The following is a 15824-nucleotide window of genomic DNA, read 5'->3' as shown; positions in this document are numbered from 1 at the left end:
ATGTTTGTAACTTTCAGATCATTAATTCATTCGCTGCGAATTGTTCCGTCGGAACTTGACTCAGAACTTGCCAAGTTGCCGTCTTGCATAGTTCAGTAAGCCCGGGGCGAGTGTCTTTCCGCCGTCGTGTTTACATCGTATTTCAATCTAATTACCAAACTTTGAGGCTTATAGCTTTAGTAATTAGATCGGTATTGAATTTAAATTTAGAATTTTAAAATCGCAAGTCAATAACTAAAAGTGTAAGAAAATTGAGTTGTGACGTTTTTTGCTTTTGGGATTTATTTATTAATGTTACGATTTATCGTCAAGGAGGGAATATGCACGATTATGAATTTAACTAAATACTGTCACATTCTTTTTTTCTATAAATGTTAGAACGGTATCTTAAAAGAAATACACCACATAAGGACGCTTTCCTACACATTTTCTATCGTTATAGTTGTAAATGTAGTAAAACTGTTTTAACTAATGTTTTCCCAAATATTTCCATGGACGTCCATACTATAATTATGGTGATCCTAAAGTGTAGTATGCTGTGATTAAGGTGTGACTGGATACAACATTTTATAAATTAGCAATGTGATTTATTTTGTATTGACTTGACAAGTTCACATGGCTTCAATAGAACAGAATGTCATATAAGACAAAATACTCTATGCTAAGTTGAATTCTCAGTACTTACTTTATGCGGCCCATGGCTTAGTTTCTGACGACACATTTGGAATTCTGGCTTACCATTTGGCCCCGATAGACGAGTATTTAATAATGTAAAAGGTACACTATCCTAACTCTAAAATTAGATACTACTCTATACTTACTCTTGGGGTTTCAATTCTGACCACATATTCGGAAGTCTGAGCCCCAATAAACCGAATTTAATACTGTATAAAATATTATACTCTAGATTAACTCTAACATCAGATACTTACTCTATGGTAACTCTAACATCAAAGATACTTACTCTATGCGGCCCGTGGCTTCAAGCGTGACGGCACACTCAGAATTCTGGCTGACCACTCGGTCCCAACAGAACAACAGGCTCAACACACCCAAACACCACCTAAACAGTAACAACATTGATAATGTTATATAATTAGGGATATTTCAGAAATACAAGTATAGTGGGGTCGTATAGCTGCATATAGTGGCAGAATATTTCAGTTCTGGCAGAGAGGCTGCAATTTTAGGTGGTTATAGTATACAAGTTTCTGAACCTAAAACCGCCCAGACCCCAATTTTAAAGGACCTCGGTCGTCCGAAATGACGTCATCAAAATGGCAGCCGTAAGAGGATGCTGGTTCCCCATGAATTGGCTATAACGACCGAATGCCTGAACCGATTTTCATGAAATTTGGCACACAAGTGCTTGAATACATTATCTCGGCCTGGGTTGAAAATGGTCAAGTTTCATCAAGTCATTTCAAAATGGCGGCTGTTCAAAACTAAAAAATATGAGAAAAATAATTGTGAATTGTTTTATACAGGGTGAGTTTTAAATGAGTCCCCCCCCCCTACTTTTTTATACATTTCTTAAGATATCAACTCCGGACCACGTCAGATCATTGTAGAGTAGTAAGTACTTCATTTTGACTGGGTTTAAATTTTTGGCCGCCATCTTGGATCCGCCATATTGGAAAGGTACAAAGTTATTTTTTCAAATGTAAAGGTAGGGTTGTGACCCACCGTTTCAAACAACACTTTTACGCTGAATACGATGCTGCAATCCGTTTTAAAATATGTTGATCCATTCTAAAGTTATGAGAACTTTTTATAACTTTATTTTTAGTCCATTGTGCATTTACAAACTAAGGCCATGATCTAAAAATAGTGCTAGATAAAGATAAGTGGACACCACCATTCATTGTTGATCTATTTTCACTCGGTTATGACGGATGTATTTTTTTCAGCCGCCATCTTGGATCCGCCATTTTGAAATGTGATAAATTATTTTAAATATGAAGGTGGTGTTGTGACCCATAATTTTGGATTACTTTTTTATGTTGAATTCAATGCTGCAATCTATATTTCATTGTCATATTTGGTTTTTGAAATATTGGCATTTTAAATAAAAATAATTGTAATATTTTATCAAGAAAGCTTGATAACAAAAAACGTATAAAATAATTTATCACATTTCAAAATGGCGGATCCAAGATGGCGGCTGAAAAAAATACATCCGTCATAACCGAGTGAAAATAGATCAACAATGAATGGTGGTGTCCACTTATCTTTATCTAGCACTATTTTGAGATTATGGCCTTAGTTTGTAAATGCACAATGGACCAAAAATAAAGTTATAAAAAGTTCTCATAACTTTAGAATGAATCAACATATTTTAAAACGGATTGCAGCATCGTATTCAGCGTAAAAGTCTTGTTTGAAACGGTAGGTCACAACCCTATCCTTACATTTGAAAAAATAACTTTGTATCCAATATGGCGGATCCAAGATGGCGGCCAAAAATTTAAACCCAGTCAAAATGAAGTACTTGCTACTCTACAATGATCTGACGTGGTTCGGAGTTGATATCTTAAGAAATGTATAAAAAAGTAGGGGGGGGGCTCATTTAAAACTCATTTAAAACTCATAAAGCTCATTAAAACCCCTGTATAAAACAATTCACAATTATTTTTCTCATATTTTTTTTTAGTGTTGAACAGCCGCCATTTTGAAATGACTTGATGAAACTTGACCATTTTCAACCCAGGCCGAGATAATGTATTCAAGCACTTGTGTGCCAAATTTCATGAAAATCGGTTCAGGCATTTGGTCGTTATAGCCAATTCATGAGGAACCAGCATCCTCTTACGGCCGCCATTTTGATGACGTCATTACGGACGACCGAGGTCCTAAAAAATTGGGGTCTGGGCGGTTTTAGGTTCAGAAACTTGTATACTATAACCACCTAAAATTGCAGCCTTTCTGCCAGAACTGAAATATTTTCCTGCTACCCAACCTGACTAGTATGCTCATTTCATCAGTAAAGTCTATGGACAAATTAATTAGCATGTTCCATTTCAGCCGTTGATGATGATTAATGAAACTTTTCTCTAGTAAAACATTTTTACCATAGTCAGCTGTTTACCGTAGATCAATATCCCTAATCTTATGGATGTATCTAAATACTGTATATGGAAAATTCTTGTCTTCTCTTGGACATAACACTTCTGTAATTCTAATCTCAACGGAAACAATGAGTTTTATTAACGCAACCCAAATTACAAGTACCGTAAGACACTTTTTAAGCTCAAACGTTTGTATCCCTGTTATCTTTACTCCATTGCCAATCAGCTAATAACACCAAACCTTGCAAACAATGAATATAAGCTGATCGGTAAAAGTTAAGAAACCAGGAATACCAACATAAAATAAGTTAGTTTTGTCGAAAGTGTCTCATGATATACCATGTACAAGTATACTTGTAATTATTTGGGTTGCGTTTAAGAAAAACACTCTGTATTTTGTAAAAACTATTATATATTTCCTTATTGAAAACTAAAAGTACAGTACTTGAAATGCATAACTTTGCGAACGAAAACTTAAAAAATCTAACATCTCTCCATTTATGTGGTCCTACACTATACATGAAAGAAATCTTTTTTGACTCAACAAACACATACTCGTAGGCAAAGTAAGAAACAAATTCACCCAAGTTATTTCAAATGTAACTAGAGTATTCAAGGATCAAAATCTCACGTCACCTCAAAATATCATATAGCAAAGTACACTGGGTTTTACAGCGTACTACATTTGCAATAAACTATTCTCTTATCAACGTACGTAATGTCCACAGTTTCTTGTGAGCGATCCTTGAGCAATACATCTTGTGGTTGCAGTGATAAGCCTATTGTTCCCAATGGCGGGAAGGTTCCCTGTTATTGTTAAATGGTTTAATGAACCACCGTAGTCTCTGTCAGGATCAAGGACACTGATGTCTCGCCGTGAATCAGAACCGTATAGCATTGAATGTTTACCATTGAGGGGAGCGAGCTGGTAGAGCGCGGGACTTCGGTCCCTGAGGTCCCGGGTCCAAATCTCGCCAAATCACCAAGGGATTTTATCAAAGTGATAATGCCGCAACGCATACTGTAGGTCTAGCCTGAAGTAATGTGAAAATACCCCCCGCCGCAGCAAACCTGCATACTAAGCGAATTTCCATTTGACTGATTGGATTTACACTGAAACGTCTATACATGGGAATTTTAAATTTACAATTTTTTGGAATTTTCTCCGTAACCATTAGGCGCATAATAACGCTTCAATATACTAAATTATTTGTTTTTTTAAGCTCTACAAAATGGTTTGGAAAAAAATCGCTAAATTTTATGTTTTTCGGGTCAAAAATGGGGAAAACCTATTTTTACCCCATAAAACCCCCATAAACCCCCGTTCCCATGGTCCGATCATGCTGGATCGCGAACTCGTTCGAATAAACGTACGTTTACACGTTTGTACCAAATTTCATCAAAATCGGATCATTTTTGCTCGAGTTATCGTGCTGACGGACACACACACATATATATATATATATAAATATATATATATATATATAAATATATATATATGAATTTGAACAGATGGTGTTTTTGGCCTCTAGGGACCTCAAAATGAAAAAAAAATCGGTCCCGCGTCCAGGTCTTACCATGAGTACTACGGTAATAGCTTATTCCCTATATGGGAAATTCGCTAAAAATCTGGGCTCGTGCCTACATCCTAGTGAAAAAAATGAATTTTAGGATACTGAAGTTGACATCTCATCTGTATGGGCCAGCTTTAGCAAGACTTAATTCAAGAAGATAGTTGGTAGAGTTACTTGCAGAATGCGACATTGTAATATTTCTAAGGTCGCCTTTACCTTTTGGTACGAGCATTGACTTTGTGATTCCGAAGCACGAATAACAGAACCAGTATTGACCATAAATATAAACAAATGACGTTGCTGGCCCAAAAATAAACATTATTTAACATTGCTTAAATGGAATTGCTGAAATCATATAAATGGTATTACTGTAGTATAGGGTAGGAATCGGGCCAGTGACGTAATTTGTTTATGTTTATGGTCCATTATTCGTGTACCGATGTAGACATCCAATACATCTATAAGGAACATCTGTTGTTTGTTACTGTATACTGTCTGTTCTGTACTATATTTGAACAGTTCTGTGAGTGTGCTAGTGTCTAAAATTCTATTATCTGCCTTATTTTTGTTACTGATATTATTTGTCAAAAGGCCAATGAAAACATACAGCTAGACAACAATAGCTAGCGTTACAAATATAAATTTGGTAATCAACTTTTGGGCTAACATCAGAAAAAAATATATACGAGGGGGCCCGTGCGTAACTGCGCATTGTATTAGGTTTCAGCACTTTTTCCATGGCTAAACTAATGTTTATGTTTATTCAAGACAGTTAATAGGTGAATTAAACTACTGCAATAAACTTAACTAGAATACGATAAATTGAATTTGTAGATTTTAGATCTATGCCATAAATAATTTTTTGCCTACCTCAATTAGGTTGAAATCATAAAATCCTATTTAAAATGCATTTACATAAACTGTTTAGTCGCTTATTTACATTCATCTGAAGGATCAGCTGTTAATTACATCTTACGTTTTAAACCGTCATAAAGAAAGTTGATAAGCACCACTGAATCTTACTTAGAAATAAATCAAACTCTAAGGGTCCTGAATGAAATTACCCTTTTTATTTACCAATCGTCCCTCCACTAGATCACTAGCCTTAAAACGACACATAAAACCTAAAAATAAGTATGACGGGGATCTTACAAGGAAACTCTCTTTGTATAGAGTACATAGATAGTTTGATGGATTTACTGAGGGATTGAACCAAAGGTTTTGAAGTCAAAAAGCGTCTCACACGTAGGCATTGTATAAGGAAGTATTTCAAGAAATAAAGAATATTCTTGAAAGTCGCAAAATAGTTATTTGTGTTACTAGTATGCGAAGTGGCACTTTTCTGCACATTCGAGAAAAGTTTACGCACGAGCCGCAGGCGAGTGTGGACAGTTTTTCGAGTGCAGCAAAGACAGTTTGCGCTCGTGTTGCACATTTTATTTTTCCTACAGTTACTATAAAGCATAGAAATAATTAGTCTTTCAAACACTATACAGCACGTTGTTAGGTTAGGTTAAATCAAAGCGTTGAAAGAAATGAGAAACACAATGAAAACTATCAAATTAAGATTGTTTAAGTTATGTTATGTTTTTAATTTGATAAATTATTTGTGGTATTGTGCGAATAGAATGGTTTTAAGTTTTAAGTGCATAATTTATCAACTTATTGACTTTATTTTTCTAAAGTTTTTATAAAAAGTATTGTATTTGTTTTGGACGCGTTGCAGAAAGTCAACAGTCCCGGAAGGTCAAATAATTTATACCTGTGCCGCTACGTCAAAAACTACAATGTTTGCAGTGTCTGTAGATCAAAAATCCCAGTAAGTCAAATAGTACAGTCCGAGCTAAAAACTTGGTCTATGTTAAAGCAATTGACTTATTGGGAATTTGACCTAATGCAACAGCAGTTTTAATATAACGAAATAAGATAAAATATAAGTTCAGTTTCGCTGAGTCAACAGTGCCGGAAGGTCAAAAGTATAATCTGTTAAAAACAACGATAGTCCTCTCGACGCATGACTTCAATAATTTCGTGTTTTGGTGTACTTAAAGTTGTGCTAAAATTTTGAAAATTGGCACAGAGCTTCTTGGTTAGCCCTACTCGATGACTATTTTGTTGGAACTTTAAACTATTTACCGATCTAATTAATAAAAATTGATATGTATGGTGAAATAGTTTTAAATCGTGATTTCTAACATGAAAAAGTTAGCATGCGAGATTTTTTTTGTTTTTGGGTTAGAGAGGTTTCGTCTGTGGCAAAGTTGTAGCCAAAAGTGTGATGCGTAAAATATATATTTTTTTAATTCTTTACAATCAGTGGTTAAATAGATAACTTGGGTTGAAGAGGACGGCAAATTTAGCATTTCGCAACGCATGGAAAGAACTACATCGTACGATGCGACTGCTGAGTGGACTTTTAATTTACAGTTCTAAGAACAAGAAAAAGATGAATATACAGATCACCAGTACATTCATATTATTTATAAAACATCTTTCTGTATTACCAGCTTACACTTTTCACTTATATTAATAAGAATACATCATAAACAGGGTGTTAAAAATAAGCGGGGAGATACTTTACCTAGTAATTCCTTGGGTCAAAACAAACAGAAAATCAAGGATAACATTTTTTCCGAAATCGTTTCGTTAACCAGATATCCACCATTTTGTATTTTTTACATACAAATATTTATCTTTGCACTTTTCCAACCGATGTTTATGAAACTTGGTATGTATGTTAAGGTAGGAGAGACCCATGTTATAAAAAAAAGATTCTCATTGTTTTTAAATGACCTACATGATGTTCTAGGGGGTGGGTGCATCTTTGGAAACTTCAAAGTGAAAGTTCTGTTATACGCGGATGATATTGTTTTGGTGTCACCTTCGGCGGCGGGTTTACAATTAATGATTAATGATCTGCAAAAATATTGTGAGGATTGGAATTTGGTAGTAAATCTTGACAAATCCAAGGTTATGGTGTTTAGGAATGGTGGCGGCTTACGAGCAAACGAGCGGTGGCGTTATAAAGAAAATTTAATAGAGTGTGTAAACATTTACAAGTATCTTGGGGTGGTTTTCTCATCAAAGTTTTCTTTCCAAAAACACTTTGAACAAAAGCTAACGTCCTCAAAAAATGCAGTAAATTCGTTATGGTCAAAGGTTTTTAAAAATAAAGACATTTCAGTATTGTTAAAATTTGAGTGTTTTTACTCCGTAGTAAGATCAATAATGTGTTATGCCGCACAAGTTTGGGGGTTTAAACTGTATAATGAAGTTGAAAAACTTTTACGTTTTTTCGTCAAAAAGGTTTTTTGTTTACCTCAATGCACACCTAATTACATTATATACTTAGAAACAGACCAAGACCCAATTTTCATTCATACGTTGAAACTTCATTTTGAATATGTGTTGAAAGTATTAAATATGCCCGAATCACGTTTACCAAAATTGTTAGCTAATGAAGTTATAAGAAAACAGATATTTTGGTATAGGGAGTGGAAGAGTTTAGCAGAAAGTTTATCAGTGCACTTATCAGTAGAACAGAATGATATTAGTGAAACAAGATATCAGTTGGGTCAGCTGTTGTTTGCGGTCCGTGATAACAATCGCCAGCGTGTCCTTCAGACAGCCATGAATGCTCGCTATCATGCTATTTATAAATCACTTAGTTTGGATTTGAAAGATAATGGTTACATTTTTTCAAAGTTGGATTTTAATACAATTAAATGGATTTTCAAGTGTAGAGGTGAATTATTATATTTAAATTATAAACCATGGATACAAAATCAAAATCATAACTGTTCGTTATGCAATTTGGGGGAAGTAGAGGATGTTTACCACTTCGTTGCCAAGTGCCCGATACTGCGTCATTTTAGAATGTTTTGGTTCGGTTTAGAGGATTTGTCCCGGGCTACATTCATATCCTTGTTGAACGGTGCTGATTGGGTGCGGCTTGCCCGATTCCTACAGCAAGCTTGGCGGTACAGGTGGGAAATTATTCAAGAATTTAATTATTGACCTTTTTCAAGCTCTGAGCACTCTCTAGTTTTAAGAAATTTATAAGTTACAAATATATGTATAAATGTATAGAATAAAAAAAAAAACATAAAAAAAATATAAAAAAAAAAAATGTTTTTAGTTGAAATAGGCCTAATGGTACACCAGAAAGGTAATTTGAATGTATACAAATGTACTGTACTTGTTTTATCTAGCATTTACAATGTGTTTGCCAACCCGGCTGACGGTCTTATAAGACCAAGTTGGAAAAATGCGAGTCTGCTGTGTGAATCATGAACTGGTTATACTATGGAAATATTGTAAAACTTGTACTTAGATCATGTAAATAAAGCATTGTTTCATTTCATTTCATTTCATTTCATTTTCAAAAAAAAGATTCATCTCGATTCACCCTAAAATTTCAAAATTTAACACTTAACTACAATATAATATACTTTACTACACCACAATATTTACGTATCACCATAAATCTTTAACAAAATAAAACGTTAACATTTTTAAAATCCAAAGTAAATCAATATAATATCTTTCTTTTTTGAAAAATATATTTAAAAAAAAAAGGCGATGGTAAAATAACGACAGGCGAGTTTCGATCTGGGTGTTTCAGGTTTGAATCTAGGAGGATTTAACATTAATTAGGTAACATTAATGTTTAATCCTCCTAGGTTTGAACTGATTGAGAGGAATACATGAAACCGAAGGGGGGAGGTAACAAGTGCACTTGTATTTTACTAGTGTCCAATTACAATTTGATGGATTTAACCAAAACCTTTTCTATTTCACTTATTTTCAGCTGTTAAATTTCAAACGATACGTTTTAGCGACATCATTAATGTTATTATCATCATCATCGTTTGAGTTTGGGTTTGCGGCAATGTATTTTTATGAATAAAACCTTTAATTTGATACCAAACTTGACCTGCTGCTATTAATTGACTGTATGCACTATTAATTAACAGCTGTGTCTAAGGATTATGTCGGCCTTAGTCACAAACAGGACAACAAGATCGCTCCACTCATCCCACACTCATCTCCATTCATACTTGGCTTAAAATGCATACATTTGTATGGTCGCCATTTCAAAGCAACATGGCTACATTATCAATGACAAACGTGGAAAACCTTATACGAGTGTGAGTAAGTCCGAAAACAGAGTAAGTCCGAAAACAACTCTAAAAAACAATAAGCAATAAATTGCAAGAACCGTTGCTTATATCATTGGGTATACACGTATGTACTGACGTGTATACTCAATGCTTATATCGAACGAATGTACATCGTGAGAATTTCCGTTAGTTGTTCCATTTAGTTGTGTGTCCATTAGTATAATAGTTTAGTTGACTCTTTTAAAGTCAGCGGAAATTGTGACTGTTATTACCCTTGAAATAATGTTTGTGTAGTACTTTGCAATCCTACCAATGCTTATAGAATCATACGATTACAATTTTCTGGTTAGAATATGTCGCATAGAGTGGTGACTACTGTATCTTTTTGGTTTGCTTGTAAAACAGGATCAACAGAGATTTTCCATCGACTTAAACAATACGATACTCTCAAATTGTTCATTGCTATAACAAACTATCACACAGTTTGATGAATATTTGTGTGTAAACCACATACAGTACACCTGTATTCTATCTATTTTTCCTTTTATTTTTCCAAGACTTTATAGAAAATCACGCATTACGTGATCAGTGAAGAAAGGCTGTATCCCATGTGTTTTATAGGTAAAGAAGTAAAGAAGAACACTGCTTCAGGTCAGAGCATTCAGTTATCATCAGCAATTGTAATTCCCAAATCAGTAACTGAATCAATAGTCAATTATGTTAGGGTTTGTTGATTATTTATAATGCACTTTACATGCTCCATTTGATAGTTTATAATAATTTACTCGGAATCTATAAGACACCTTTGGCTTGTATTAAATATTGGGTTAGGCCGTTTAGTATTTTGAATACAATAGGGGTACTCGTCAAACAGTTAAATATTATTATTTCTATGAATTTAATGGGTAACTTTAAAGATTAGGTGGAATTTCTAACAATACTTCACCGTAATCAGCAGCAAACATACATAAGGAATTCCAGTTATTTCAACAGACGCTCTGACAGCCCGTCAACATAAGACCTACAGACGGGTCAACGAATATGCTGAAAAAATAACGAGATAAGTGAGTGTAAAGTGACTATTTATATCCGGTCGTCATACGCCACGAGACATTCCGTCAGTGAATGGGAGGCCCACACAAGGGTAAAGATCGATAACGCGCTGCATTTGGAATGGAATAATTTGCACAGGTCCTCGAAAAGTAATAAATTCTTGAGTCCCGAAAAAGTCAAGTGCAAAATGTCTTATACACTTACATATATATGAATTTGAACGGATGGTGTTTTTGGCCTCTAGGGACTCAAAACGAAAAATTACATCGGTCCCGGGTCCAGGTGTTGCCATGAGTACTACGGTAATAGCTTATTCCCTATATGCGAAATTCGCTAAAATCCTAATAATTCTATAGAATAACTAGCTGTACCCGCTGGCTTTGCCCCGTTTAACTAATTAATTTTCAAGATGAGCTCGTTCGCATGGCTCAATCACGTCCTGGTTGAAGTTCGTTCGCTACGCTCACTCACCTTTAGGTTGGAGCTCGTTCGCTGAGCTCACTTGCCTTGGGGTTAACTCGCCTCCAGGTTGAAGTTCGTTCGAAACGCTCACTCAGCTTTTGGTTGCAAATTAGCTGTTGTCATAAATTGTTTAATTGACACAGCTGTTAAGTTTCATTAATTCCTTTTAAATATGAAAAATCATAAGGTTAACATGGGAAACCCCAGAGCCACTGGGGCGAAGCTCGAATGCCCTATCATAATAAAAATTACTCAGTTTTCCTATTTAATGCCCAAAGAATCGGTGTATCGAATTTCAGCCTAAATGGGAAGTGGGAGAATAGTGATGATGAGTGAGTGAGAGTGAGTGTGTCAGTGAGGGCTTTGCCTTTTATAAGTATACATAGCACATTCAACCAGCTGTTAGTTAAAACAAATTATATTGGACTAAAACAAATCGATGATTACAAAGAATACTTTAAAAAATAATTTTAACATCCTACTACTGTATTTTACTATGCATATTTAATTAATCTGCCATCCTCATACCGAAGAATTAAATGTATCAATGATCAATGGTCAGCATTACACATAGTATAAACATTGAGGGTTAGGTTTATACTCAATGGTATAAATAAGCCAACCATAAGTATGTATTTAAATTTTCTTCCAAATGCTGAATTTGTGTCACAAATGCTGAATGTTACAGCTGTTATGTTAAGCAAATTATATTGTACTAAAAGCTAGCTAGAAGCATTGACTTATTGGAGAAGGTTAGCATCGGCTGCTAGACTTTTTAAAAACTAAAACTTAATTTATAAAAACTGGGACACTAATTATAGCTTTGAAATTCCCTAGTTCTCAAAATTGTCTTTCTTTCATCACAAAACTAATGAAAATCCATCGTCTGGTTGATTCAGAATCGTGAAAAACCCCCATTTACGTTTTAATAATATATATGATAGTTTGAACAGGTTTCAGACTACATTATAACTCATAAAATAGTTCTACGATTAAATGGATCTCCTTTTTCAAACGTATATGATAACCAGAAATTTTCAGATCGTCCTTGCGGGTATTTTATGCCAGAAATTTTGACGAAAGGCTATACCTATTTACAGTGTTAACCAAACAGTTGGCAAGAAGCATTAATAGATAAGCTATGTACCAAATATGATCATTTTAGCTCTATTCTAATTATGACAAAACACGAAGTAACTAAAAGTGAGTTTTGTTGGTGTAGTAAGCGTTGCAGGAGGTCTACTTTACACTGAATCGACGTTCACTTTTATTGCTTTTGATCTTCTGGCACTGTTGACTCAGCGAAACTGAACTTGTATTTTACCGTATTTCGTTATATTAAAACTGCTGTTGCATTAGGCCAAATTCCCAATAAGTCAACTGCTTTAACATAGACCACGTTTTTAGCTCGGACTGTACTATTTGACTTATTGGGACTTTTGATCTACAGACACTGCAAACATTGTAGTTTTTGACCTAGCGGCACAGGTATAAATTATTTGATCTTCCGGGACTGTTGACTTTCAGCAACATTCCCTTTGTTTTCTCTCAAAGTAATTTCTGGGAACGGATTAGCGTGTTATTAATTTTAGTGTATTACTGATCTTGGATGGAAGGAACTATTAAAACATTATAGATATGTTTGGAGTATGTCTATAACGTATAAACTACTTGTCCAATTAATTGAGCTGATCTTTTCCATTAGTAGAGCCAATATAACCACAGGCTTAAAGGACATAGTCATCTTTTATTTTAATACTCTACTAGGGCTCCGCCCTGACAGCTTAGTAAATCACTCATTCTCTCAATCACTCAATCACTCACTTTCAGATCATCACCAATGTTGTTTTTCAAAGTAACCATGAAATGCCTTTTTCTCCTTAGTCTATGTTAATACTCATGAAGTCGAACGGGACGAAGCCCACGGGTAACAGCTAGTACTAAAATAAATTTTAAACATCCGAACTGTATCTGGACGTTACACTTTCCCTGGCCCGTACCCTGACGTCCCTGACTACTTGATGATACCCTTATATCAGATGGGGGACACGTTCACTTAGATGACCCTAGGTCGGGCCCACATCACGAGGAGAAAGCTGTCAAATTATACATTTAACACTGATCACTTTCGTTCTACCGTTTATTTAATTCACAAGGAAAACCTGCAGAATGTCTAAATGATAATATTGGAAGTGTTTTTTTTACACACCTTGGCAAAACAAAATCGATAAAATCTACAGCTTAATATACGAGTTACCAAGGATCGTACAAGTTAACTATGACTAATTTTAAAGCTTGCATAATTAAGTTTTGTTTAGGACTCTTCAACAGTAATCAGCCGTTCCATTGTTGTTAGCGCGTTTGAATTTTCAAAACAAACAGTTGCAATTTGGAAGTGCAGTTTAAATGACACTTTATTTGATGGTTTATAGAGACGAAATTTGTGGTGTTTTTTTTTTTTTTTTGTCTGGGGTTTGTGAAAGATCAAGTTTGTCCATCCCACGCCAATCTTAAACAAAGATGATAAGCGATAATTTTAAGCCTTCGGGAAAAAAGCTAATGACATTCGCCACAATGTGTGGTCAGAGCTGGAACACCGACTTGAATTTCTTCGATCAAATAACGGAGAACATGGAGAAGTTAGGTCGTAAAACCATGTAGAAAAAACTTAGGAAGTAAAGTAAGATAATGGATATTTACCGTTTTATCTTTAATGAAAAGTGTTTATGCCAGTTTAATTTTTATCCATTCTTTTTGGGATACACGGTATATTCGTTTTGATTTTTGTGTTGGGAATTTGTTGGCGTATCGTACTTATTATGCAATAAGGTCAGGTTCAATTTGAGACTAAACACTTATGCTCCTCCTGAAACCGTGTTGAGTGTTCATACGTAGACCTACCCTTATTTATTAGCTTAATATGTGACTAAAGAATCAGCTCAGCTTCGTCAGTACCAAGGCCAAATCATCTCACTCCATTACTTTCTTACCCGCATTCATATTCAGAATGCACTAAGTACGTCATAGCACGGATATTAGAACAGAAACTGTATGGATTATAAACATAAAACATTACGTCACTGGCCCGAATATCATACCATTGACTATTGATACAACTAGACATTCCATCACCATGTTAAAATTATTGCCAGTTTTTAAATCAAAATTGTCTTAGTTGGTGTGAGTGTACGACAGATTGTGTTTATGTATATTAATGATATCTGTCGAATACATTAACTTTTTTATGAATTCAAACTAACTAATGGAATGACTAATTGTGAACTATAGCAACTGTTATGACCCATCAACTCGGACATCAACAAAAGGTAATGTAGAAAATAGAATTTTAGGCACTAGCGCATTCTGTGACTGGCTCACACAACTATGTCCTATTTGTACGAAGAATTTGCGACAGTTGGTCCATATATATATATATATATATATATATATATATATATATATATATATATAGGACTATATATAGGAAGTATATATATACTTCAGTATTAATAACCGTAACAGCTGGTTTCAACGTTTTTAGACACTCCCGTTAAAATAATAATACAAACATGTTTACTATTGGTAAAGTAAATAAACGTCCCAGTAAAGTGTTAAGTTAAGAAATTCATGAACTCACTACTCAATGGCTCAGAAACTCAAATTATGGTATGTGTAAATAATGTTCGACCCAATCTGTTACAGCATGACACATCATGTTACACTAATAAACATGTTCCATCCGCAGCCAGGCGATCAGCTGATGCGATCAAGAAGGCAGAGACTTGCTGAGGCGGAAGTGAGGGAGGAATGATTGTTGTTGAGTAACACCTGAAGGTCGCGGCCACGGACCGGAAATGCGCTTGCGGTGTGTGATTGTTAGAATCCGGAGTTGAGTGAAGAATGTGATGTACAGTAACTTTATGTCACGTGTGTGTGAAATATGCAGGCCAAAGCAGGCCATGTCACCTTTTTATGCCTTTTTTACGGCTGGTTCAAATGTTTAAATGCTAAAAAGCTACATCACAAAACATACTGTCATTTTCAAATTTGAATTTACCTTACAGATATATTCGGTACAGGTGCATAGTTTCCTTCAGCTGTTCTGTTGTGTGTGTGTGTGTGTGTGTGTTTTCAGCTGTGTGTGTTAATATTGCCAGCAATCAAAGTGTTTGCTACCCAGTTACATAAATTAAAAAGTTAATTTTAATATTAATTCTGTATATCGTTTTATTTGGTCGTAATAATACGAGTATTGAAGTACCTATAAATAAAGAAAAGACATCGACGGAGGAGTCAATCAATACCTTGCATAAACATAAAGATATTTTCAACTTATCTAAAAGTTTGATAAATTAGAAAAGAATTTTAATCTAGACTTGTATACTTGATTGGAGACTAGACTACTAATAAAGGTTTAATTTAACGAAGGTTCCCTCTTTAATCTGTAAAGTCTACTATAGGACTTAAGTACATCAATACATTTTGTGAACAAGTAAGGTTACAACTGACTTATATGCTTTATACAACTTCACATAGCTACATTT

General features: G+C 34.7%; 1 protein-coding gene across 1 annotated transcript in view; it reads right to left on the bottom strand.

Annotated features, from left to right (window-relative positions):
* Nucleotides 1–15824, bottom strand: part of LOC128989122 (lactoperoxidase-like) — a 166886-nt gene that overhangs the window by 132741 nt on the left and 18321 nt on the right. Inside the window, exon 4 of the mRNA XM_054410987.1 lies at nt 965–1063. Within this exon, the coding sequence (XP_054266962.1) occupies nt 965–1063 (99 nt within the window). The remainder of the gene's footprint in view (nt 1–964; nt 1064–15824) is intronic.

Source organism: Macrosteles quadrilineatus, unplaced genomic scaffold, assembly GCF_028750875.1.
Source record: "Macrosteles quadrilineatus isolate MER2022 unplaced genomic scaffold, UCM_ALF_1.0 Scaffold_3__2_contigs__length_128488019, whole genome shotgun sequence".
Lineage (NCBI taxonomy): Eukaryota > Metazoa > Arthropoda > Insecta > Hemiptera > Cicadellidae > Macrosteles > Macrosteles quadrilineatus.
Note: the sequence above shows the minus strand (reverse complement) of the source record. Positions and strands in the feature narration are given on the sequence as shown.